This window comes from Tachypleus tridentatus, chromosome 11 (assembly GCF_004210375.1).
Source record: "Tachypleus tridentatus isolate NWPU-2018 chromosome 11, ASM421037v1, whole genome shotgun sequence".
NCBI classification, from domain to species: Eukaryota; Metazoa; Arthropoda; class Merostomata; order Xiphosura; family Limulidae; genus Tachypleus; species Tachypleus tridentatus.
In genome coordinates this window covers 87,862,784-87,889,421 of record NC_134835.1, presented here as the reverse complement: position 1 = coordinate 87,889,421, position 26,638 = coordinate 87,862,784, and the positions used below count along the sequence as shown (strand labels likewise).

General features: G+C 33.7%; 1 protein-coding gene and 1 long non-coding RNA gene across 8 annotated transcripts in view; one reads left to right on the top strand and one right to left on the bottom strand.

The window, feature by feature from the left end:
• The window catches only part of LOC143232703 (NGFI-A-binding protein homolog), a 248,833-nt gene that overhangs the window by 206,359 nt on the left and 15,836 nt on the right, over positions 1-26,638 (top strand). For 4 of the 6 annotated variants that reach the window (XM_076468450.1, XM_076468449.1, XM_076468448.1 and 1 more), the window contains 2 exons: positions 1,847-1,979; positions 3,642-3,847. The exons of 1 other annotated variant lie outside the window; for it this stretch is intronic. In XM_076468450.1, the coding sequence (XP_076324565.1) occupies positions 1,847-1,979; positions 3,642-3,847 (339 nt within the window). The remainder of the gene's footprint in view (positions 1-1,846; positions 1,980-3,641; positions 3,848-26,638) is intronic. One more of the 6 variants, XM_076468447.1, reaches the window with a different exon arrangement.
• On the bottom strand, positions 113-25,381 carry LOC143232711 (uncharacterized). 2 transcript variants are annotated; one of them, XR_013017687.1, is made up of 3 exons: positions 25,169-25,381; positions 22,827-22,928; positions 113-1,952 (listed from the first exon to the last, which is right to left on the bottom strand). It is a non-coding gene; the product is annotated as an uncharacterized LOC143232711 (long non-coding RNA). The 2 variants fall into 2 exon arrangements; XR_013017688.1 differs by lacking the exon at positions 22,827-22,928.

Here is a 26,638-nt window from a genome sequence, read left to right as displayed (position 1 = left end):
CTCGTATGTTCATGGTATGTTTATATTAGATACAAGTGTCTCCTTTGGATATAAGCATTAGAAGTGTAAAAGAAATCACACAAATAACCGCTTTCCAACTACATGTAAGATATCCTTTATATGAAACATCATTTTTAATAATATAAAAAATACAACAAAACGTTATAACTTAACACTGCCAATGAAATAATAAGCAAGATAGTTTATAGTATCTACACATATACAAGGATAGGTGTTTAGGTGTTACTGTATGAAGACATTTCGATTGTATGAGATTTTTAGACATTGAAGTTAATGTTGTTTCTCTCGTGTTTGCATTCCTTCTAAAGTCTATCACTGTACTACTTCCGAGGACCACTTTAACCAACTCAAAGGTAAGTTCACACGTGAGACCCATGGATTCCTATTTGTTGTTGTATCTTGCAGAGGAACTGACATGTTGACATGTGGGTGGATGTTTTGTCTTGATAGGATTTTACTTTACTGACATCTATTCCCTACAAAACTGATACTTCCTTGCGATTCTCCGTTAACGTCATTATTATTATACGGACGGGACGAGAATAACCTTTCTGTAATTTTGTAACCACAATAAGAAGACATACGTTCCGTTCAGTGTGTAGCATATGTTCATGTATAACGTACAGTTTTCTATGGTTCGTCTTTTGAAAAAAAAAGTTATGATCACGACTCTTGTCTCGCTTTTGTAGATTTAAATCCAAGTTTCCACCTTAATAGTGATGTTTTTGGTAAAACTGTTTTATCTGATTCTTTTTATGTGTACAATCAGTTGCTGTTTCTCATTGAACCACGCCTTCTTCTGCTATTTTTTTCAGTACGGTTTAACTCTACAGATATTAAGTTTTTCAAAACTAAAATTTTCATGTCTTGTGGCATTTCTTTGGTGCAATACGGCGTTTTAACTGCAACAAGATGTTAAAGCCTTTAATCTCAAGTCACAGGCCACTGGAATGACCAGGAGTAGTTAAATGGATATGTTACATAAATCATAAACAAACCTCTGCATATCTACGCACGTTATCTTCGATAGGGTAACTAGACGTAACAACTGAGGAAGTAGGAGTCATACCTTCTGTTCTCAAATAAATGACATATTTCTCCAGGCTGTGAATGAGATAGCTTAAAATAAGTGGGAACTTTTATATTTTTGCCATATAAGGTAAATCATCAGAATACAAAAGTTGGAAATATATACTCCAACATGTACTTCCTCAGACAATCGATAATTCTGGAGCTTTTAAAGTGAAAAATGGTAAAGCTATTACTGTCACATCCTCACCAAAGAATACACATTTGTACTTCAAAAATAAAAATTCATTAATCAATGGGCCCATAAAATATCATATATGCCTTCTCATTACTCATAAAGATAAAACTTAATAAACCGTGACACACTCACTGAGACTATGGAAATGGGCGGTTTGTTAAGTACCGTTCGCTTTTGACAAAATCTTTTGAAAGCTTGACATAAACTTCATTTGAACTTTTACACAAATTATTTTTATTAGGCTTAGATATAAAAGTGAACCAAAATTTGTGTCTATGTCGGATAGTTTTGTTTTGTTTTTATCGACGAGTTACAATATTCCAAAAGATTGTTTGCACTAATTAATCTTAGATATCTGTTAGTTCTGGATGTTAACCAAAATTCTTGACAATGCCAGACGTCTTTTTTTTTTTCAATGCCTGTCGACAAGATATTGTAGTTCTTCGATTGTTTAACAAATGAACAAGAGAATCTGATGTAATCAGAATCATTTTCTTTTCTTTTTTTGGTTTGCTCTAACCAACAAGGTTCTTGGCAGCTATAAAACAAAATTGTTAGTTTTGACGATACTTCTAGGTCACAGGGCTATAGATCTAATGATGAAGATTCCTGTAAACGCCCCAGACTGGATCCTAGCCCCTGCAGTCTCATTGATAAAATCCAACTGGAGGAAGAGAAGAAAAAACGACAGGTATGTTTATAGGTTATATATATATATATCTAAAAGAGTAAAGATATTTGAAAAATGTGTCACCATTTGCATATGTTCTAGATATTAGATTACTAAAATCAAACAAAATTATGTACTTGATGCATCAGTTATAAAGATCCAAATGTATAATAAAAAAGCTTAATCGTGGATATATACTGACTCTGAACCCAAATTATTGTGCAGTCTGGTGTATAATAAAATATTTTATTGTGCACCAATTTGTCCAGTTATGTGATGATTTTAAAAACTAGTTTATTGGTATAACCATGAAAGCACACAACAAATGTTATTACGTGTTTATCTAAACAACATAGTAGAAGGAGCTAAGAATGAATTTTTTTAAATATTATTTAAAATATTGAATGAATAAAAAGTACAGTGTCTGGTTTTAAGTATGTATGGGCAGGATTCTTTACAGCAGGTACCTGTGACTTGTTGGTGATAAATTTCAACAATAAACAATCAGTACACAGTCCATCTCTTTTAAAATAATATGTATTCAAAACAAATCAAACGTATGTACAAACATTGTTTACATTATTGGTTGTCAAAATTGTACCCAGAGCTTTTCCTCAAAGTTCATACAGGCTAGTACAGTTACTTTACAACATGCTTGACAAGACAAATTCTTCTACAAAGTCAGTAGCAAGAGGAGTGGTGACTTGAGTGGCTTTCAAACTCATGAAAATGGAAATATAATAAACTAAGGGGTTTCAAACTCCTTCTGAGGCATATCCAAGCATATGTCGAAATTTCACTGTGATTACAAGCTAGGAAGTTTGAAAATCATAATTTATGAAAAAAAATTAGGGAAAACTAGTTGCATGCAGACTGTGGACTGAACCTGTATGAGATGCTAGCGCGAATGTCCAATCAAGTGTGAAACTATTCTTCACGGACAGATATTCTGACGGATGACACTTTATTATACAGAATGAATAGTTCTTATTAGGTGAATAGATCAACCGTTTGGACATCAACAATAAAAAACAAAAATGTTTATAAGAAAGATCAGTAATCCTTATCACCTTAGTTGTCAGAAAATAATTTTTAAATATATGAAACGTGGCCGTAAGGTGCGTTAAACTCTTACTCAGGATTTGAAGTATGGAGATTTCTTTAACTTCTGTTGTTAAATTCCTTTTGCATAAATAAATATCCTAATGCCCAGTTTTGTAGCATAATAATATAAGTTTACCTGGAATAACGTGTGTTAATTACGAAAGTAATTACAGTTGGAGTGTGATTTTTTCCAACTCTAGGACCTCTTAGAATTTATATTCCATACATAAGTTAGCAAAAACTGCTAGAAGAGGTCTACTGGTTTACTAACTCTAACTGGTTAGTACTTTTTCTTCTTTCACCAACAAACCTTTAACGTGAAAGTTAGATTACTGAAAAATTCATTAGCTTATCCTGAATATTGTTTGTTATTATTTAACGAATTTAATAGATGGGTTTTCTGCTATTATTACTACTTGTAGAGACTGTAGAATTACCTTGATGGCAATTCTATGTGTAATGATGATTCATCTTTATACTTAACGTAATATGAAGCTGTGTCATTATTGTTCACTTTTGGAGGAATTTACTATCGCACTATTCCTATTTAATAAGTAGGAGTAATACTAAATGTTTCAGGAAAGATGTGAAGCGATAGTAGAACAATTGAAATCAATAGGAGCTCAGCAGGAGGAATTAAAAGCCAAGTTGCTGCAGAGTCGAGAGCTCCAAAACTACTCTGGAACTAATCAAATCCAGCCACAGCTGGAGCAGCTTTCCAAACATCATATGCAGCTGATTAATGAACAGAGTGAACTAAACAAACAGTTGAAGAGACTGGACAGGTAGGTAGACAGAACAGCACTTACTATCAGGTATGTGTGCGAGGCAGAACTCGAAGATGGGACTAATTTAGTCCATCCTTTCTGTTGTCACATTCTTGATATTAATTTTGATACGCTATACGATTTTTTTCTTTGGATGAATGCGTTTACTTTAATGTGCAAATGAGTAAAAATCTCCCAATTTTGCCTCCCCCCCAGTGGCATAGCGGTACGTCTTCGTACTTACAACGCTAAAAACTGGGTTTCGATACCCGTGGTGGGCATAGCACAGATAGCTCTTTGTGTAGCTTTCTTCCCAACTTTTATTTTTTAACATTTTGTTCATTGCCATAATTAGATGCATATACTTTTACTGAGTGTTTAATTTCGCGTAAGTATACTCGAGAGCTATGTGTACTAGCTGTTCTTATCTTAGAAGCGATAGACTAGAAGGAAGGACGGAAGCTAGTCAATATAATTTGCACCAACATTTAGATTAGTCTTTATAAATGAAAAGTGGTAGTATTCGTCATATTATAACGACTTCACTGCTGAAAGGGGGATATGAAGTTTGCATGGCTTAAGATTTAAATGCATGAACTATTTTAAGTATAAACAAATTTAAGAAAGGTTTGAGGTTATTTATCAACTTATTTTATATGTCTTAAGAAACCCGCAGGTCGTGGTTAGAGTACTCAACTAACAAGCTGGGTTCGTTTACCCATATCCAAACGCTGCCTGTTTTTACACAATACAGGCTGAATTCAATTGTTGGAGAAAAGTTACTCAATTGGAGATCATATGTAGCCTTTATTTATGCTTATAGCGCTGAATTTTATCACAGTAGTTTTGCCTACTTGTTCAGAAAACCCTATTTGTACTTTGCTACCGCTTAGTAGATGTTCTGTAAGACTTACGCTGTTAAGATGTAATGGGTAAATGTTTATGATACTAGCCAAGTTAACAGGTTTGTAGTTTGGAACCTGAGGTTTGTAACTTAAAATGAGGTGTTCTCATTGATTTAGCAGAATGAAAAAAGTGAAATAGAGATGTAATAAATAAGCAAAAGTGTATTATGCCGCTTTATAAACATACATTAGGCTTAACATTAGTTAAGCCTTTTCAAAACAAGCTAATGCGCTGTAGTGTATTTCTTGTTCATTTTGCCCATGACATTTATGCTTAGTAATTTTAATATAGTTATACAAAATTGGTGTCTATTCATGGATTAAAATTATGGTGAATAACAAAAATTCTAGTAAAAAAATTATTTTCACGTGGAAATAGGAGAAGGAATAAAGGAAAAAGAAGAGATTTGTTCTTCAAAATATAAACTAAAGAAATTAACATAAAATAGGCGAACTAAGGTAACGTTTAGAAGAAACTGATGCAATACCAAAATAGGTGTGGTAAGGAAGCACCTATATTCAGCTGAAAGTTAAAGTAACAAAGAAAACGCAGATATAAATCGATAATTTGTTAGATGGAAGAATGTAATAACGACTAGTGAATTCAATATTACTCTACATAATTATAACTAGATTTAAACCCATAATAGTACTGTCTGTTGTATGTCCATGAAATTACTTCACAGTACATAAAACTTTTTAAATTTTGCATTTTGCAATATCGATTTTATGAACGGTTTTGGATTTTTCACCACTACTTCGCTCCCTGTATTCTCAAGACGACAGGTATGGGTATTAAAACTTTAATTAACATAAAATACAGAACAACTCGTCATCACGAATTACTTCGCCCTATGGATCTTCGTCAGATTTGCTACGGCGTTTTGAGTCTATAGGGAGATAACATGCAGAGTTGCGGTTTCACATTTTGTGTTTTGTAGTTTTTATGGTCATTTGTTTGTTTTTAAAATTACGTATAAGAAAAGAAACTTTTCTTGTCCTAAAATAAAATTTCATTAATGAATTTACATAACTTCCGTCCAGGGACCAGCTAGTGTTGTAATAAAGATTGGCAGTGTGACGTCAACAACATCCTAAAGTTTGACTTATGGCTGTAAATCTTGAAGTGAAGGTCATAGTTGGTTTTGAAGACGATTAACCAATACTTATAAAATTACTAACAGCAGTTAAATGTATTCAGTGAAATATTTCTGAAAGTTGAGTACTGTTACTAGTTTCATTTACCAGCAATTCATATATATTAATATAAATTTAATGAGTTAATCTACAGAATATCAGTGCATACTATTTTAAAAACCACTGTAATGAAAAAACTGAGAAAGAAAACTATATATGCTTATCTGACCTCATGGTATTTTTGTTGGTAAAGTTGCTGAATATTAACATTTTTTAGTGTATGTTCTAACCGAGCTATTTTGTATTTATTCTGTGTATGGAATCTGTTACGTGCTCTGTTTTTTTTTCGTTTGCTTTTTTAAATACTACAAGTTACTTAAAGCTATATGAAACGACTACAATTTAATGTGAAGGTATCTATTCCCCTTAACGTGAGGTATGAAATTGTAACATATTGACATCTGTTGAGAGCTTTATACAGTATAAATATATATTTCTAATCACAAAAACAAATAAATAAAATAAAATAAAAAATAATCTCAGCCTATTGGAAGCTAGGCCTTCCCTATTTACCTACAAAGAAAAAATATCGTCTTTCAATCTGGTTTTCATTGTTGTCAGTCGCTCTCTCATAGTCCATATTTTACTGTGTATTTAACCTATAATATTTTTAAGTCTTTACTTAGTTATTTTGTTTAATATCATTACTCTAATTTCTTGTCTTTTTTATATATATTTTTTCTTATTCCTTCCGACTTTATCCAACTAATTACTTTTAGGTGTGTTGTTTTTCATTCCGTTTTCTTATTTGTCTTATTCAGTTAATTCCGTTCCTTCATGACTTCCTAGTATCCTTAATATACATTTAGTCGTAAGTATACAGAAGCAAATTATAATACTAAGTAAAAAAGGCCGGCAAATGACAATTTTTAAAATGCATGTTTTGTAAAACAATTAAAACTTGTTGATATATAATGATTTGTTCGTGCTGATTTCACAATAGCTTAACGTACAATTGAAAAACAGATAAACAATATTCCTAAACAGCCGGTGGTACTGTCGACAAGATCTCTTATCAGTAACAAGGTCGAGTATACTTAAAATACGTGCCTTAACTGAAAAGTTAGTTATATCAAGCACACATTTTGAAGCTTGACAATTAGTAATCACGAAGTACCGCAAAATTATATCAAAAAAATTGCACACTCGTTAATTAAGATGACCTTGAACCTACGTTATGACACGTGATTCGCAATCTGCGGGTCGTATGATCGCATTCCGTCTTCAAATATGCTCGTCCGTTCAGCCGTGTGGGCGTTATTATGTGATGGTTAATCCCACTATTCGTTGGTAAAAGAGTAGCCCAAGAGTTGGCGGTGGGTGGTGATTACTAACTGCCTTTCCTCTAATCTTACATTGATAAATTAAAGACGGCTAGCGCAGATAGCCCTCGTGTAGCTTTGAGCGAAATTCAAAACAAACCAGCCGTGAGGTGTTTATAATGCAATGATAAATCCCATTATTCGTTGGTAAAGAGTAGCCCCAACCTGGTGTGGTACTGAATAGTTGCTTTCTCTCTTAAATCATCTCTTCAAAATTAGAGGCGATTAACGCATATGGCCCTCTAGTAACTTTACGCGACATTCAAAACAAACACACATTTTTAATTATAAAAACAACTAATACAAATGGCATGCTGTTTAAGAAGGCAAATATCACAAACGGTATGCTGTTTAAAAATGGCAGCTGACGCAAACAGCATTGTTTAAGAAGGCAACTACCCTAAGTTTTCAAGCATCCCCACCCATTAGCGGAGCGGTATGTCTGCGGACTCACACCGCTATAAACCGAGTTTCAAATACCCGTGGTGAGAAGGGCATAAGTAGCCCACTGTCTAGTTTTGTGCTTAATTCCAAACAATCCAATTCAAGCATTCACATTGGTGTTGCTCAGGAAAATAAGATTGTCGACTTTTCTAATATTCTCCAGTAAGCACTCGTATTTTAGGCCTAATGTAAATCATCCAAGTATCTGTTAACAGAAGTTTTTGCCTTTAGAACCAATTTTTTTACATGAAATGTACCCATGCTAGCTTGTGTGTTATTTAAAAGCGTACTTTTTATATCATTCTAAAATAGTACAGCTTTGTTTGTATTAGTTTATACGCATTTTACATTGCATGCTGTATTCTTAAAAAAGAAAGTGAGCAACTAGTTTCATAAAGAAGTTTGAAGAAACTTTTGTTTCTTAAGAAAAACAAACCGACATATTTACTAACAATTTGTGTAAATAAACTTAATAAAGAAGACAAAGTTACAAATTTATTTCATAAAGAAAACAATATTGAGTACGTTGTATGAAAATGTCTTTGGAGCCTTACCACGTTATTACAACCCATGTCGTCACGTCCAGGTATGTTCTATTTGATAACTGTACATATTACTAATAACCCTGCAGCGTAGTTTCCAGTGCAAAAGGGCTCCGTCAAAATACACCATCCTAAATGTGTTTTCCATAACCCATCTAGTGTATAAGGACTATGGTTTCTTAGCACCCATTTCAATGATCCGATTGCAAGGAAATCCATTGTTTTCTCAAGTGATACTTAATATTTTTTCGTACGTAATAGCGATAATACTCGTTTCATTCTTATCGATTATTTGGTAGGTCGGCAGAAAGTTTAGGACTTACGACGCTAAAATCTAGTATTCGATTTTTCGGAGTGAGCAGAATGCAAATAGCTCTTTTTTGTAGCTTTGCACTAAGAAAACATTAATAATAACATTATCATCTTGGTAAACCCATGTCCTGTTAACTTCGATTCTTGATTATAATGCGTACCATTGGGTGGAGCATAAAGGCGGCTTTTGTCTGTTTTCATGGTTTCTTACCTGTTATAGAACACCACATTTTGCTTCTTACGGCTGGTGTACATTTGATCCATGTGTTTTTGGTTTACGATACCATTAAGTACAAGATATATACCGACCACGGAAACACCAAATTTTCGATTTTAACACGGTTATGATATGAATGTATGAACAGCAACCTGTTTTGGGTTGATATCACACTACTTACCCAACGCCAAACAATATCAGGGTGTGGTTCTGATACATTCTGTTCCACCATGACTTTATAGCAGCTGTAGTTTTCACATTACATGCAAATTCCTTATCAAAGATTGTTTTAATGTGACATACTAAATTCTGTGTAATGACGAATTGGAATTTCATGACCAAGCAAAGAATTAATGATAATAAAAGCTTAAGATGTTACACATTTTAAAGAATAGTAAGTATTAAGTACTTCATTGATTTCGTTATGACTAAATCTATCTTCACCTTTATTTACTAAGTAATTTCTGGAACAAAAGTGAGAATACTGTGTTAATTTATTTCCATTGCTAGATACGCGATAGAGAAGAGGTTGAGAGGACGTAGACCGTTGCTTCACACATCACGTATCTTTTAGCGGTGCTTATGTCTTAGTGGTTTCGTCTATAAGCGGTTATATAACTACATTAAAACTTTGTTTGTTAAAACTGGTTTTCTTACTTAAAATAGTATATGCATGAATATTTACGTTAAATAGAACCGGAGAAACAAGCTTACAACATAAGAAAAGAAAGAAAAAATCAGGCACTGTTTCATTTATCTTTTTTGCTTTATCACGTCTGTTTGGTAGAAAAGTAACTGTTTTGTTCAACGAAGAGTAGGCGCTGTTTATAGACGCCGAGCACTGAAGAGCCGACTGTTTTTTCATTGTCTGGTTTTTTGTTTTGTCTGGGTCTGCATCAACTCCACGTCTGTAAGAATAAACAATGCTGTACGTCTGGCGCAATACGTTTTTATTGTACTCGTATACGCAAGGAGTGTGTGTATACATATACACATTGATAGATTGATGAATACATACTGAGTTCACAAACGTGTATGTCGTATATTGTCCTGTAACTAAGACAGTGAATAGTTATATACGAAGCGGTGTGTGTAGGTATATGTATATTTTTGAGTAGATTAATACTGATGAAGTTAAGTAAACAAAATCAAAAGAAAGGACTGCGTTAAAAACAGTAAATCCAAATCTCTGACTAATTATATTAGTTTGTTATAACATAGAAACAAGTCGAAACAAAAATAACTAAAAAAATAATAAACAAAAAAACATTGCACTAATTAAAAAGATCCCAGGGTACAAGCTATAATGTGGGATATAAAATGTACCCTAGGTTTTAGAGGTGACTGCGGAAGTAGGACCCACATTGCCGTGAGGGTACACCGTCTATCAGTATTAACCTCCATTCACCAGTCTCACATAAAGAAATAAATGAAAGGGGTAGCAATAGATATAGAAATAGAAATTAGGATAGCGAGATGTGGATGCTCAAGCCCACAACTTCCCACATCTATACCATCCTACACTACGTGCAGACAGTTGTGGGAAGGTGACTGCTCTCCAAAGTAAAGAATAAAAAATTAATTGAAAAATAAGAATAAGAAAAAATATTAGGTACTACCATTTGGGAGTAAGTAAGGTAGAAATTAAATTATTATAATATCTATGAAATAGATGAACGCTGTTGGTGTGATAAACCAGTGTTTGTTCAATAATAATTATCATTGTTTATCAACAGCGACGCATAGAATTTCTTTTCGGCAATATCGTTATCCGCTTATTTTCATTTGGATGTGATAAAGATGCCGTAGGCCCGGCATGGTCAGAAGGTTAAGGCAGTCGACGTGAGGGCGTTATTATGTGATGGTCAGTCCCACTTTCGTTGATAAAGGAGTAGCCCAAGAGTTGGCGGTGGGTGGTGATGACTAGTTGCCTTCCCTCTAGTCTTACACTGCTAAATTATAGACAGCTAGCGCAGATAGCCCTCGAGTAGCTTTGAGCGAAATTCAGAACAAACCAAAAGATGTCGTAAATATATATTTATATATATATATATATATAATGTTTGGCATACCATGAAAACCATATATACAATGTATAATACATCTTATGGTACACAATTCTTAGAAATTCTGAGTGAAGAATATGTCGTAGTATATCTAACACACTTCACATTTACTACAGACAAGACCTTTCGCCATGACCAGAGCTCATTAGGCTGACTGGGTAACGGCAGAGTAGCCGTCTGAGTGCTATTTATAACATCAGTGTTTATGAACAACTGTTATAGTGTGAAACAGATTAAGAAAGTGAATTGAAATGTTTATCAGTTTTATATAAGTCGTTTAAAAACTAGACTTTCAGAGCAAGAATTAAGAACACAACATTATTTTATTTATAATTGATAACATTATGTAACAAAAGTTTTACTTTTTCTTGTTCCTGGGCAAAAAGTGTTATTTACCAATTGCTTATGCCTAAATTAAATGGAAAATGCGTATTTTCCTCTTCAAACTTTGCTTATGTGACCTGAGTAATGAAATTTTCAAATTTACTCATTTTCCAGAACATTCCAGGTAGATTCAGTGCTGAGTAGCTGATAGATAATTTTCTCGAACTTACAAGAATTTTCAAGAACTTTCTAGAATGTTGTAGAACTTACGAAACTTTTGAGGAACCTTTTAGAATTTTCTAGAACTTTCCATAGTAATATATATACAGGGGCTCATCACTCACCACTTCAGTTTAGTTCTAGCTGCCTACATAGACATAGACCTACCTGATTTTATCAGAGATGGCATCAAGAAGCTGCAAGCATTCTCCAGACGCATTTTGTTGTGTATGTGGTCGATTTATCAAAACAAGAGCGAAAATGTACTCTGTGACAGAATCTGCTAAAATGTGTGGAGCCTACAAGGCATATTTCGGTATGCCTCTCGGGGATCAAGAAATTTCTAACCGTGATAATGTTGTCACAGGATAATATAGTTTGTATTAAAACTTCTCGGGTCAGCCCAAGCGACGATAAGTAAGTAACAAAAACGCGGTCTTGAATATTTCCTCTAGTCTTGCTTCGTCTTCCTAATACCAGGTACATCGATTAGTAAATTCGGGTATAAAAGTAACAACAGCTAGTAAAACCTCCATTATGTATAGCCAACTTTTTGATATATAGTTTCATATTTGAAACGTATGTTCAGTAAATTGTCTATTTCAACCTGAAAATTCATATTTATATTAGATACATTTACTTTAAGACTATTTGCACTAGACAAAACATCTTTGGGAATAGCATTTCATTCCATTTGATAACTTTACTTTCCTTAGTTTAATCTATTTAAAAGCTTTATATTAAAGATATTTGCATGACACTTCGTTCTGATAAAATCCCCTCCCCTCATATCCAAGTGCAAGTAATCCTTGTTTCGTTCATCTTAAAAACGTGTTTTATCTCCACAATGAGTAAGAAAGCATGCGTGAATGAAACAGTTTAATTTACTTCGAAATATTTAATAGTGTGAAAGAAACGATATACACAAAACGTATTTAATGATGTCATTCTTGCCATTTCTGTGTTGTACATGTACCAGAATTGCATGGCCAATAAATGCGTTCGTAAAAACTAATAAAATAATATATTTAACGTACCAACAAGTTCTCACTTGATTTATTCACTTTCACTGATTTTTCATCACACAGGTTTTAATTACAAAATGTCATTCCTGGAGTATTTAGAAAGATTTAAAGTCAATAAAATAGTACGACATGCACTTAGGAATCTTGAGAAAACACTATATGTAATACCTATTTTCAAGTGTCAGCCACTATCTAGTCTATGGTTTCTCACTCTACAGATCTTCTCATCTTAATACGATTCTTTTGTTAAAGTGTAAACCCCAAAGTAATAACTTCTAAATCGTTCTTGCTTCTTCAGGTACTAGCTGGCCCGGCATGGCCAGCTGGGTTAAGGCGTTCGACTCGTAATCTGAGGGTCGCGGATTCGAATCCCCATCACACCAAACTTGCTCGTCCACTTTCAGCCGTAGTGGTGTTATAATGTGCGGTCAATCTCACTATTCGTTGGTAAGAGAGTAGCCCAAGAGTTGGCGATGGGTGGTCTTAGACTAGCTGCCTTCCCTTTAGTCTAATACTGCTATATTAGTGACGGCTAGTGCAGATAGCAAACAAACAAACAAACATACAGGTAATAGCCTTGATCATGAAACCCGACATGGCCAGGGGATTAGAGTACTCGACTCGCAATCTGAGGGTCGCGGTTTCGAATCTCTGTCCCACCAAACATCCTTTCAACCGTGGAAGCGTTATAAGTACAGTCAATTCCACTATTCGTTTATAAAATAGTAGCATAAGAGTTGGCGGTGGTGGTGGTAAGTATCTGCCTTTTCTATATTCTTACACTGCTAAATTAATGACGGCTAGCGCAGATAGCCCTCATGTAGCTTTGCGCGAAATTTATAACAAGTCAAACCTTCATTGTGAGATTCCACCAAGATGGTTTAACAGTTTTATAGGTTAAACATCTTGCGTTTTCCTTACTAAATGAGGTATTACGTTTAACATATAAGCCAGCGAGCAGCAATTGATTGGTTTGTGTTGAGTTTCACGTAAAGTTACACGAGGGCTACATGTGCTCGTCGCTCTTAATTTAGTAGAGGGAAGGTAGCTAGTCATCACCACCCAGTTCCCAACTCTTGGGCTACTCTTTTACCAATAAATGGTGTAACTGATGGATACATTATAACGCCCTCATGGCTGAAAGGGCAAGTATGTTTGGTGAGACGGCGATTGGAACCCTCAACCTTCAGCTTGCGAGTCAAGCATCCTAACCTCCAGATCATGCTGGGCGGCAGCAGTTCAAGATGTCAATAGTAATGAATTCAGTTACTTCATGTTCAATAACCGTGAATAACCGGTTAAAAACAATACAATTTTTAAAAAAATCATTTGTCCATAAGTGGAGAGCAATACATTTAAGTATAGCTGATTCATAATGTTAAAAAACAAAGAAGCGTGGGTTCATGATACCCTATAACCCAAGTGCATTCGATGTATGGATACAGATGCATGCTTACGTGATTATGTGCTGAATATTATGAAGCATTGTGAACTATGTATGTACCTATATATCAGGGTTACCAACCGGTGGGTCGCGACACCCCAGGGGGTCGCGAAGCCTTGGCATGGGAGTCGCGTAGCCTTGTTAGAAGTAGCTTGGGATAACATTAATTTTATTTCATCAATTACATTTCATTGCTCTTACATTTTTTTTGTTTCGGTGCAAAGCAAAACGTGTGCTACGTTAGTTCAATGTCATTAGGTGATATTATGGGTGTATGTATGCGTGCCTGTGTGAATGTGTATGTGTCTTCAACTGTATGTCTGTGTGTACTAGTGAGTAGCGAGTGTGTGAGTGCACGCGCATGTACGTATGCTTGTGTGTCTGTTTAGCTGTGATTAAGGGTGTGAGTGCACGCGCATGTACGTATGCTTGTGTGTCTGTTTAGCTGTGATTAAGTGTGTGTGTGCTCGCTGTCGACACGTGAGTCACATATCCGTTGCTGATTGGTGGATGACGAATCGCGCGACTGGCCACGCTCCCTTCCCTCCCAATACTTACCCCATTATTACTCTACCTGCACCCCCCACAAGTAGTCAGTGTAAGATCTACAGTTGCCAAAGCGTTTATTATTCAACATTTTTATTTTATTTTAACAAGGAGATAAGTAAGCAGTAGAGGTGAGTTGTGACCATGGCTAAACGGCGCAAATACTCAGAATGCTACCTCAACATTGGCTTCACCACTGTGCTCGCCAACGACGGCATCGAGAAACCACAGTGTGTTTTGTGCCATGCTGTCCTGAGTGCAGAGTCAATGAAACCATCAAAACTCAAGCGTCATCTCGAGACGAAACATCCAGAACACACAAAGAAGGGCTTGGATTTCTTCAAACGGCATGAACGGTGTCTTAAAAGCCAAAGAATCGATAGAAGTGGGTCGTTTCAGCAGCAGAGTGCAGCCGTAGTGGAAGCTTCATATGAGATTGCATTCGAAATTGCTAAACAAAAAAAGCCTCAAACGATTGGAGAAACACTTCTTAAACCCTGCATGATGAAAGCAGTAAATCTTATTCTTGGAGAAGCCAGTGCAAAGAAGATGCAGCAAGTATCCCTGTCAAATAATACTATACAGAGGCGCATTTCTAAAATGTCTGTGGATGTGAAGGAACAGGTTTTGACTGAAATCAAGGGTTTCCCTTTGTTCTCCTTTCAGCTCGACGAGTCAACAGATGTAAGTTCATGTTCTCAGTTGCTTGTCTTCGTGAGATACATTAATTCAGGTGACATCAAAGACGAATTCTTATTCTGCAGTGCACTTGAAACCACAACAAAAGCTGATGATGTCATGGAAAAAGTTTCAACTTTTTTTCAAGACGAAGATCTTCAATGGGAAAACGTATGTGTGGTTTGTACGGATGGGGCACCGGCTATGCTGGGATCGAAATCAGGATTCCAGTCGAGAGTGAAAAAGCTAGTACCTCAAGCAAAGGGCATCCACTGCATGATTCACCGATATGCTCTCGCCAGTAAGACTCTTCCTGCCTCTCTGCAGGAAGTGCTTGAGTCTGTAATCAAAATTGTAAATTATGTGAAGACTCAAGCACTCAACACTCGCCTATTCAAAGAACTATGCAAAAACATGAATGCTGACCACGAAGTCCTTCTCTTCTACACAGCAGTACGTTGGTTGTCGAAAGGAAACGTTATTAATCGTGTCTTTGAAATGAAAGATGAAATAAAGCTATTCCTGGAGACTCAAGAAAGGAAAGATCTTGTAGCTCACTTCGAAGATGAAGCATGGAATAAAAGGGTTGCGTACCTAGCCGACATTTTTGACCAGCTGAACAAGCTCAATTTGAAGCTTCAAGGAAGGGAAACACATGTTCTCCTTTTTCAAGATAGTCTTCGGGCCTTTGTTTCCAAACTGCAGAACTGGCGTCGGAAAACCAATCTTGGAAACATCGCTATGTTTGAAAAACTTTGTGGAGTGACGGATGAGTCTCAGATCCAACTGGATCAGTTCCTCAAGGATGAGATTGCCGAACATCTTCAGTCTCTAGAAAAGGAAGTCGAGCGTTACTTCCCTGAGCTATCACAGGAACAGGAGGCCCTGGTAAGGAACCCATTTTGTACTGAACTTGATGTATCCAGCATCCCAGATGATATCCAAGATGAATTTCTGGATCTAAGGAACGACTCTTCAACTCGTGATCTCTTCAAGGTGAAATCCGTGACTCAGTTCTGGTGCGCTATGTATCAGTCATACTCCAAAGTCAGCATGATAGCTTTACGTGTCCTTGTTCCATTTGCTTCTACCTACTTGTGTGAGGCAGGATTTTCCACTCTTGTCAATATAAAAACAAAGAATAGGAACAAATTGGATGTTGGAGATAACATGAGACTGGCTCTAACAAACGCTCAGCCACGAATTTCAAAGCTTGCTGCTGAAATGCAACATCAGGCATCTCACTAAGTGGGTTGGATAGCTGTTCAAACCTATGTTAATATTATTTTAAGAAATATATGTTCTTTTTGTGAATTCAGGTTGGACCAATGTGATTTAATTTGCTAATAAATAATTACAGAATTTTTGAATATTTTTTTTAGATGTTTCTTTCCCTCTCCTTCACAGAAAATAAAAGAAATATTAAGCTGCTGATAGTAAGCCCTAAGTAGGGGGTTACATGGGTTTCAAACTTTTAGGTAAGGGGTCGCGAGTGCCAAAAGGTTGGGAACCCCTGCTATATATGGTAGATTGTTGTGTTGTAGATTTAATCAACAACTTAACTTATCTCGTAGATAAAATAAACACAGCTGTTGTTAAGCTTCAAATAGAATTCTGGGCTTTACAGATTTTAATACCATGGGATGGGTTTGTTTTTCCTAGATTATTAAAGATTTATTTACTTTGAAACTTCGCAGATAACTATCGTGTATTTCAGCTACGCGTCACTTTTACAGCAAATTTCAAATGCTTAAACTTTTTAATGAAACGAATGTAAACCTAACTTATTTCTAAACTTGTAGAATTCCACGACTATCGATCGATTGACTAGAAAAATAGACATGATAAATGTTATTTTTAATATTGAATAACTTTCCTTGACTTTATTAATTCATAATTAATATCTGTATTGTACTCTCGTTACTACAATCGACGTGAACCTAATTGATTCTTAATTTTCATGAACTTTACAAATCAGAGCTTCAAGTGTTTTCTAACCACTATTTAGGTTAAGACATTGAAAAAAATAGCTTACGTTATTATGATACATCTCGCACAGAATTTTCTAACTTTAACACAACAAAGAATTGAGGTGCTACTACTTTCCACTGTGTATTTAAAGCAGACAACGTAATCATCATCACGGTACCTAACTGGAAGTGGGGCATTTTAAATATGTTTCAGCAAAATATTTTCTCACTTCTATTCTCTCACCAGTTTTTTTTCTTATATTATATTCCCATGTTCAAATAAAGGTATCCATAGTCACAATGCAATCCTGACCTTAGGATATGTGAACATAGTTAAAGCTAAATTTGTCATGTGTAATTCATTGATATTTTATGAATCACAAGATTTATTGAACCCTAACGAAACTTAAATATCGCTCGTTATTCATTCGAATATTATGTTCTTAGATATAAATTTCTTTTTGTTTTTGTTATTTTAGTTCACAAGGTTTCCGACAAACCGATAAGGTTTAATGTTTTATAAAGTTATGTTTCACAATATTTAGATCTAATTATTAATCTACTTACTTAAACACATAAATGACAGAAACTCACCTATTGACAATTTTCCAATATGTAGTTAATAGTATTAACTAGGCCTGACATGGCCAGGTGCTTAAGACGCTCGAATCGTAGTCTGAGGGTCGTGGGTCCGAATCTCCGTCGCAACAAACATGCTCGCCCTTTCAGCCGTAGGGGCGTTATAATGTGACGGTTATTCCCACTATTTGTTGGTAAAAGAGTAGCCCAAGAGTCGGCGGTGGATAGTGATAACTAGCTACCTTCCCTCTAGTCTTACACTGCTAAATTAGGGATGGCTAGCGCAGATAGCCCTCGTGTAGCTTCGTGCGAAATTAAAAAACAAACTATCAGTAACTAAGTCAAGAAAGAAATATATTTTAAAACTGCCGCAGACAATAATTTAACTAAAAATGGTACTGCATAAAAGCGTTATACGTTAACATTGAATGTTTCCATGAGATATAAATAATGAACCTTTAATCAATATTAGTTTTTAATTAAATTACATGTTGTGTTTTTATGTTATTTCTCCGATTTTTTTATCAAAATGGTGTAAATTAATTGAATCTTTTATATACAACTTACATAAAACTGCAATATAGTCTGAACGTTATTCAGAATAACATCACATTAAACTAAAATAAATATGAACAATCGTTCCTTTGTGTTAATGCGATGAAGTAAACTGTTAATTTATGAACGCTTTTTACTGAAGAGTTTATTTTTATTGTTTTAGAAAATAGTGTGCTTGTTAGATACTATATGTAAATACGCTGATTGTTGTTTGTAGTTATGTATTACAAGTTTGGTGAATACACAGTGGTGATGTTTACCAAGCTGACAAGATTCGTACGAGGCTCAGATAATGAAATGTTATATTAATTTTTAAATATGTGTGTCGGAATGTGTTTGTGTAAGAATTCAGAGGATGATCACAAATCCAAGACAGAGGAATTTTATGACGGATTCGAAGTTTCGAGAAATACAGGCACTAAATGTTTTAGTACATAATTGTTTGAGGTAAATTTCATGTTTTATTTTTTCAAGGAAAAAAAACCCGAATATTTTCTTAGTTGTGGAACTAGATCTCTAGTTAACTATTTATTAGGTCATCAGGTCATTCCTTGTATATAACAATATTATACTTTTCAATATTTCTCCCTCCCAGTGGTTCACAGGCATGTTTGCGGATTTACAACGCTAGAAATCGATTTTCGATACCCGCGGTAGCATAGTACAAATAATCCATTGTATAGCTTTATGCTTAATTATAAGCAAACAAACTTTTCAGAATGGAAATTTTTAACGCTTGATTCATTCAGTGGTAAGTTTGCAGGCTTACGATGCAAAAACTTAGGTTTTGACACTTGCAATAGGCAGAGCACAAATAGCTATTTCTGTAGCTTTGCGCTTAACAACAACCAAACCATTTAATTATAGACCTTTACAGATTCTTCGACAATTTATGCCAATTTTCATTAAATTAATGCTTGTTCAATATTTTGTTGTATATATATATATGTATTCCTTATTCATCCATTTACCTCTAGTGTAAAACAGCATAAGGTTAGTTGTTTTCTTTAGTTGGAAGCTATGTCATTAATTCTGCGAAATATTGAGGTTATGCCTAGCTTTATTTCGCTGTTATGAGATGAAAAAGTTTTCCAACATTCAGGTGTAATTTTGTCCAGCTACACACAAACTTTTATTAAACTGGTTAATATTTTTGCCATTAGTGAATTAAGTTTTGAAGAAGAAATATATGAGAGTATACCTGAGATCGTCTGTGTTTAAACTTCGTAGATAATTATTGTGTATTTAAGTGTAATTAAAATTTATTAAGCAAAAGAATCAGCAATGTTTGTTCTCGAAACATTTCAGAAACTTGATAATTACATATGGCGATATTTAGTTAATAAATTCCAAGAGCATTCTAACACCTGATCATAAATTGTTTGGCTATAGAAAAAAATATATCATAGATCGAATAAAAAATGAAGTTATCAGATAAAATGATTATTGATTGGGTATTTGAAAAAAAAACACCGATATATGTTAAATACATTTAATAATAGCTATAAAGAAAAATTATAAACTGTTGAATATAAACAAAAATAAAAAATAGAAATTACAAATAAACATAAAAACTTCTACAGTATGTAGAACTTAATTAGTTCAATAAAATATTGTTGCAACAACTGCAAAGAAGATTCGTGATCAAATACAAAATTATAATAAAGTGTAATTCAAATTTATTACGAGTAAATTATTTATACGTGAATAGTTGGGATGGGAAATATTTATGGGTTAAAACTTGCTGAGTGTATCATTAAGTTCCTTCTTCCTAAACCAAGTAGAAAGAGATTCCAGAAAGTATATTAAGAAATGTTACAAGAAACTTAAAAATTCATCACTTCCAATTTTTCAAATAATTTTGAAATAAAATTACATTTTAACGCTATTCCAATAATAAAAAATTAAAACTTGTGATTACTGTTTTTCGATATACTGTATAATATTATCAAGTACAATAACTGTTTACTGACGAGTGATGCTTACATATGTAATTCTTTGTTGTCGTGATTATACTCGTATTCTGACGCGCTTTGCACTTTACCTTCAACATTAGTTTTTTAACTCGGGCCCCAACCCTGTAACGAATAGTAAAGCAATTTGCTTAGCAGAATCTCATTTGCATACAGTAAATTACAGCGAAAGTCTGACACAAATAAACATCTCGTGAATATTCATGTCATGGTCTGATTAACCTACATCGCAATAGTACTTGCTTAAAGAGAACGTCCAGAAGTTTACCAATTACATGTAGTGTGCGGTTCATGCTTCACTGTAACTAATGTAGAATACGCTTCTCATGAGAGAATACTTTGATGTGAAATAATCCAAAGAATCTTAACTACAGACAAACAGTGCTTTTCTTTGTTTGTTTTTGAACTTATTGAATTTTATCGGTGTCTTCGTCGCACTCCAAAAGGAGTTTGAAACCTGTGTCAAGTAATAAGGTATCTGTATATATATTTTGATGGACAAAAGTGAATAAACTGTTTGTACGCTAATCAATATTACCGACTTTAAAAGCCATTAAACGGTAATAGTTGTGCGACGCTAAAATATATATTTTTGACAATCCGCTTTGAGTCGCTCATAATAAGCGCGAACTCAGTACAAACGTGTACGAGTACAGCCAAATATATTCGTGCTTATGTACTCGAAAATGGGTTTTAAGCACATTGTTATAAAGTATTGTTTTTTGTAATATTTCGATTTAAATGTGAATTGTAAGTTAGTTGGTTGTACCAATTATTTCGAATGACAACTTTTTAATAAACCTCACCACCTCGATTGAACAGTTTTTAAATTAATTATATTGAAATTATTATCTCTTAAAGAAGCCGTATTAACATTAGAAGCGCACTAGGTTTTGAACAGTTGCTCCTATTTCATTTACTTACTAAATATCATTGTATTGCTTACTCATTAAACGTAATATGAATCTTTTATTATTCCTCACAAATGTGTATTATAAAAACAGCTCTCATCTTTCACATAATTATCACGTTTTAAATATTGTACGTGGACCCGGCATGGCCAAGCGCGTAAGGCGTGCGACTCGAAATCCGAGGGTCGCGGGTTCGCGCCAAACATGCTCGCCCTCCCAGCCGTGGGGGCGTTATAAGATGACGGTCAATCCCACTATTCGTTGGTAAAAGAGTAGTCCAAGAGTTGGCGGTGGGTGGTGATGACTGGCTGCCTTCCCTCTAGTCTTACAATGCTAAATTAGGAACGGCTCGGTGCAGTGGGCTTCAGCCTACTCACTTAAATACTTGTTGAAGAATCCGCAAGCGATTGCGGCTCTATGTCCCTAGATGGAATCTAATGGTGATAACTAACTAACTAAATATTGTACGTACACAAAATATGGTAGTACTCAAGGAAGGGACTAGTGTAAGTTTTAGTTTCTTTATTGAGAAAATACATTTTTTGTAATTGTAAGATTTTTGTTGAATAACGATTGTAAATTATATTTACATATTTTGCATCACTCTACACGCGTAATGAAATATCAAATCCACATAATGTTTGTAGTGTGAAGGTATTAAATATTCTCAACTATGTAACTTTTTCTGTGCTTTTATTGGAATATAATTTAATTAGGCCACACCTTTATTATAACATGCCATAGTTTTTTAATAATCAGATTGTATTTTTTCTTTCAGAGCTGTCAGGTGATTAAAAGTTAGAATTGGTTTAAGCAAGGCACTATTTAGCATTGAGATAAAACTACGTGATTTTTCTGGAAATGGCAGCATTGTAACATTATTTAACTCGTAAGATCAACGGTAAAACGCATTTCCCTTGTGCTGTATGCCAGTATTACATTACCTAACGGTAGTTATTTATATTTCTAGTAACGCATAATCTTTGACTTAGCCCTAACTTCGCGTTCCAGCACCTCGTGCTCTTGGTATTAACAGTTAAACAGACGGTTTCATTTCTTTAGTCGGTTCCCATGGCAACAGTTTTGCTGGTTTCACGTGAACAAAAACTGGGCAGCCTTGGTCGATATGTATAATAAATAAAACTCTACGTGACAACTGGGTTTTATTGGCCACAGGAAACTAGCGGTAACAGTTTCAGCCCACAGTTATCGATCTGCCTAGCAGCCCTAGGGAAACTGGGATTTATTTTGAAACTGTCTGAAGGACATACGCGGAAGAATTGCTGCTACGAAACCTTGTTTGTATATTATTTGTACCTTCTAGAAATAAATATTACCAATATCTGACCTTGAAATTTTTCCTATTTATAATTCAGGACTAGAAAGCATATACTTTACTTTTAATAATTCCTCTATTTTGTTCAATTTTTGATGTTTTATAACATTATATGAAACGTAATTCATATGCATAATGTTTTTAAAGTTAAAATGTAATTATTTCATCTTTTATTCAAGAAAAAGTGCTTTTATGTAATTGTTTTACATTATATAGTATGAGAGAGAGATCAACTTGATGTCCTCTAATGAGCGTTCGTTTTTCTTTATTTGTTACAGATTCGTCTGACGCTATTAACTTTTTATTTCTTTTTTGCTATTGCAATACAAATCGTTAATTTGTCTTTTTTCTTATGATTAATATAATTCGCATTAAAATGCATAACCAAATGAACAAATATCAATGAGCTTTAACATTTTGAAAATAACTTACAAAACATTATCAAGGCGTAAATTAATTGTCACACAAAGCTTCTATCTTCTTTTCCGTTGTTCATATTTAAGTTCCGTCATTTATTTGCATCTGTGCGTATTTCTAAGTTTGAAAAGAAGACAAGATATACAAATATACTTAGCTTACTGTACTTTTTATGTTGCAAAGATACACTTTAATTTTTCTGTAATATATAGTATAGTGTACTTTATAAAAAGAATAACGTAATTCTTCGAACATATTCAAACATGCTCGCCCTTTTAAACATGGGGGCGTGACGGTCAGTCCTACTATTCGTTGGTAAAAGAGTAGCACAAGAGTTGACCGTGGATGGTGGTGACTAGATGCCTTTCCTTTAGTCTTTCACTGCTAAATTAGGGACGGCTGGAGCAGGTAGCTCTCGTGTAGTTTTGCGCGAAATTCAAAACAAATGAAAATAATTTAACATAATGATTTAGTTTTTAAAGTGTAGAAAATAAAAGGCCATATTTGTAAATATCAGAATTCTGAGTGAAAATTATATTTACCAGTTTCAGGTTGCGAGTATGGTATGGATAAAATCGTTTTTGTTTGTTCATTGTTTGCATAAAGGATTACTGTAGTTTATATTTTCTGGTAACTTATGTTTTAAATACCTTATAACAACCACGAGGATGAATTCAAATTTATGCTGTGTGTCAAAAACGTTTTAGTGAGATTTGATAGGTTATTTACATTGAAAAATAAAATGAAATTGTTCTATCAAGTAAGTGGTTCAGGCAAATGTTTTATGCATATTTTCTACAATACAAAATAATCATGAAGAATAAGTCGAATGGCTTCTACCGGTTTTTAATGTTAATGAAAGATATGTTGTAGATTTATTGTTTTTATAAAATGAGAAATTATGTATGACAAAGACAAAATTTATTTATTTGTTTTTAAGCACAAAACTGTCTGCTATTTTTCCTACCGTTGATATCAAACCTCAATTTTTTGGTTATATACGCCTTTTAATTTATCATCGAGCCTATAGAGGGCTAGTAATTTATGGTAAATGGACGTGGTACATAAAAAAAGTGTATTTGTTATTAGCTTTAGCTTATTGTACATTCCTAACTCTGTATGTAGGGATAAAAAATACAAAATTTAGTGAAGTAACAACTGTAGTGTTCTGGCAACATAATTGTTCTAATTATATTTAAATTCGAAATTACGTCGCAACTTTTCTACACAGAAGTCTTAAGTATATTGTAATAAAAATTAAAAACAGAGAGTTTATATTGCGTAGTAAACTAGCATGCCATTTTTTAAAGCTACAACGATATATTAATATCAGCAATTTCATATTTAACAAATGTAGAAGATACGTTTCTTATTTATTTTCTGCTGCTGACTCTTTCATTCTTAACTTCTAAATACATATACTATAAACTTCGAAAACAATGCCTTTGAATGAGTTTAACCTTGTTGTTTTGTTAACGTAATGCACTGTTTGTTTTTAAAATAAACATTATTCGTATGTGTTATCAGATTGTTCCCCAGTGGCTCAGCGGTATGTCTGCAGACTTAAAACGCTAAAACCTGGTTTCGATACCCGTGGTTGCAGAACACAGATAGCTTTGTGCTTAATTCAAAACAACAAGTTATCAGATTAGAAAAAAGTATATTTAATTAACGGTTTTTGAGCTATAATGCAAAAGCATTAACAGTAAAATGCTTGTTGCGGCATAATAAAAGCATTCCCCCTATTTATTTTAATAATCTGTTATAAAGTTATTCTCTATCATTTATTCTACAGACTTGCTTCGACTAAGTTTTTAAGGTATATTTACTGTAAAGTGTCGGTAAGCAAATAAGTTGTGTTATATTAACTTGACGATAAAGAAGTTATAGTTTACCTGTCATATTTATTTTAAAAGTAAACGAATAAACATCTAAAAAGTTTCATTCAACCGGAATTTGCAAATAAATTACTACACTTAATTCATTCTATTAGCAGCACCAAAAATGTCAACAAATGTGTTTTTGTATTTAATCTTTTTTGTGCTTATATCATATGAAGGAATTAAGAATTACAACAAATAAAAATTAGCTATAAAAAAGTGTCAGTTCCAAGAGGATTTAAAAAATATATAAACTTGTCTAAAACAATCATGTTTTCTTTGAAGCAAGTTAATCGAAACGTGTCTTTCAAATAAAAGATCCCTCCTTCCCCACACACAGTGGGTAAGCGGTAAGTATGTAGACTTATGACGCTAAATATCAGGTTTCCATATCCTAGGTGAACAGAGCACAAACAGACCATTGTATTGCTTTGTCCATAACAACCAATCAAACAATTAATGAAATTATGTACTTACGGGTAGGCAGAAGAAGAATACTATTATTGTATACCTGCAGCTAGTCAAATACTGTACAGAGAACTCATGCCACACTGCTACACAAACCGTAAATCACGCTGTTCGTGTGCAAAAATAATGAAAGAACTATTCAGAACAAAGAAATATTTGTTTTGTAGTTTTGTTTTTTATACTTTCGTCCTACTTATTAAAACCTAACAACAATCACGCTGTAATTTGTAACCAAACCTCAGCTTAGTATAATAGCATACGTATGTCGTAGCTCCTGCCATCTGTTGAAGATGTATTGAGGTAGAGAAGACATATATGAAATAAAACACTACAATTATTGAACTCAGTTTTTTTTCTCTCTATTATTATTTCATTCAACTAGTTTCATGACTTCAAAGGTCACTGTCCAGGACGTAATTTTACAAATAAGCTATGATGAAAAAAAACATTAAACTACCAATTTTCAACTACACATAATTAACCTGAATTAAATACATATTTTCAAAATGTACAAACATAAACCACTTTTCTTATATAAATCAAATGCATTAAAATATAATAGAAAATAAAATAGTTGAAGATCATCAAATATACTTTCTTTGCTATTCTTTATAATTTTAATTAAAAGGAGAATTGATATTAATTATACTTTCTCCTGTATAAATGCTTAATGTTAAGCATATAAAAAGAGTATATTTTAATGCCAAATATACCTCTTAGTTTTAAAGGTATTTTTATTATTCCTAGTAATACTTTAATGCTGCGGACTTACAGCACTATAATCCGGGTTTCAATACCCGTGGTGAGCAGAGCACAGATAGCCCTTTGTGTAGCTTTGTGTTTAACTTCAAACAAAAGAAACCGCCTAACTTTGCTAAACTACTCAAGTTTTGTTCTTTAACCTCCATCTATTTAAGGTGGCGCTCGAAATTTGTGAAACATTTTTCGAAACTTAATATTATGTTTTGTATCACGTGCCCAAAAAGGGAATATATAAACATATGATTCCTTCAGCTTTTTAAATTTGAACAGATATATTCGTTTAAAGGTTTGTTAGCATTTGTTGAGGTTTTTTGGGAGATCTAACATGGAATTTACAAAAATTATAACATAATTGTGATATGTTTAACACTTTGCATTATAGTATATTATAATTTTGACATTAAAAAGCTGAACTAAATGATTGTAAAAAAGTTGTAACCACGAGACAAAATTAACCCCTTGTTCTATGAATTTAAAAATACATCTTATTAAACTAAAATATTAACATCTGATTTTAATCTGATTTGTATTCAGGATTTCAGCGCTTATTCACCACGAAACTTTCAGCTGTGTCAAGTCATAGTTGAACTCCTAGAAATACTCAGTTCTTTATAACTTATTCAAACCATACTGAAACACTGAAAATTATGTTAAAATGTACACACCTACATGTGTCTCTCATACTATAGGCTATTTGTAAAGATTTAATTATAAATG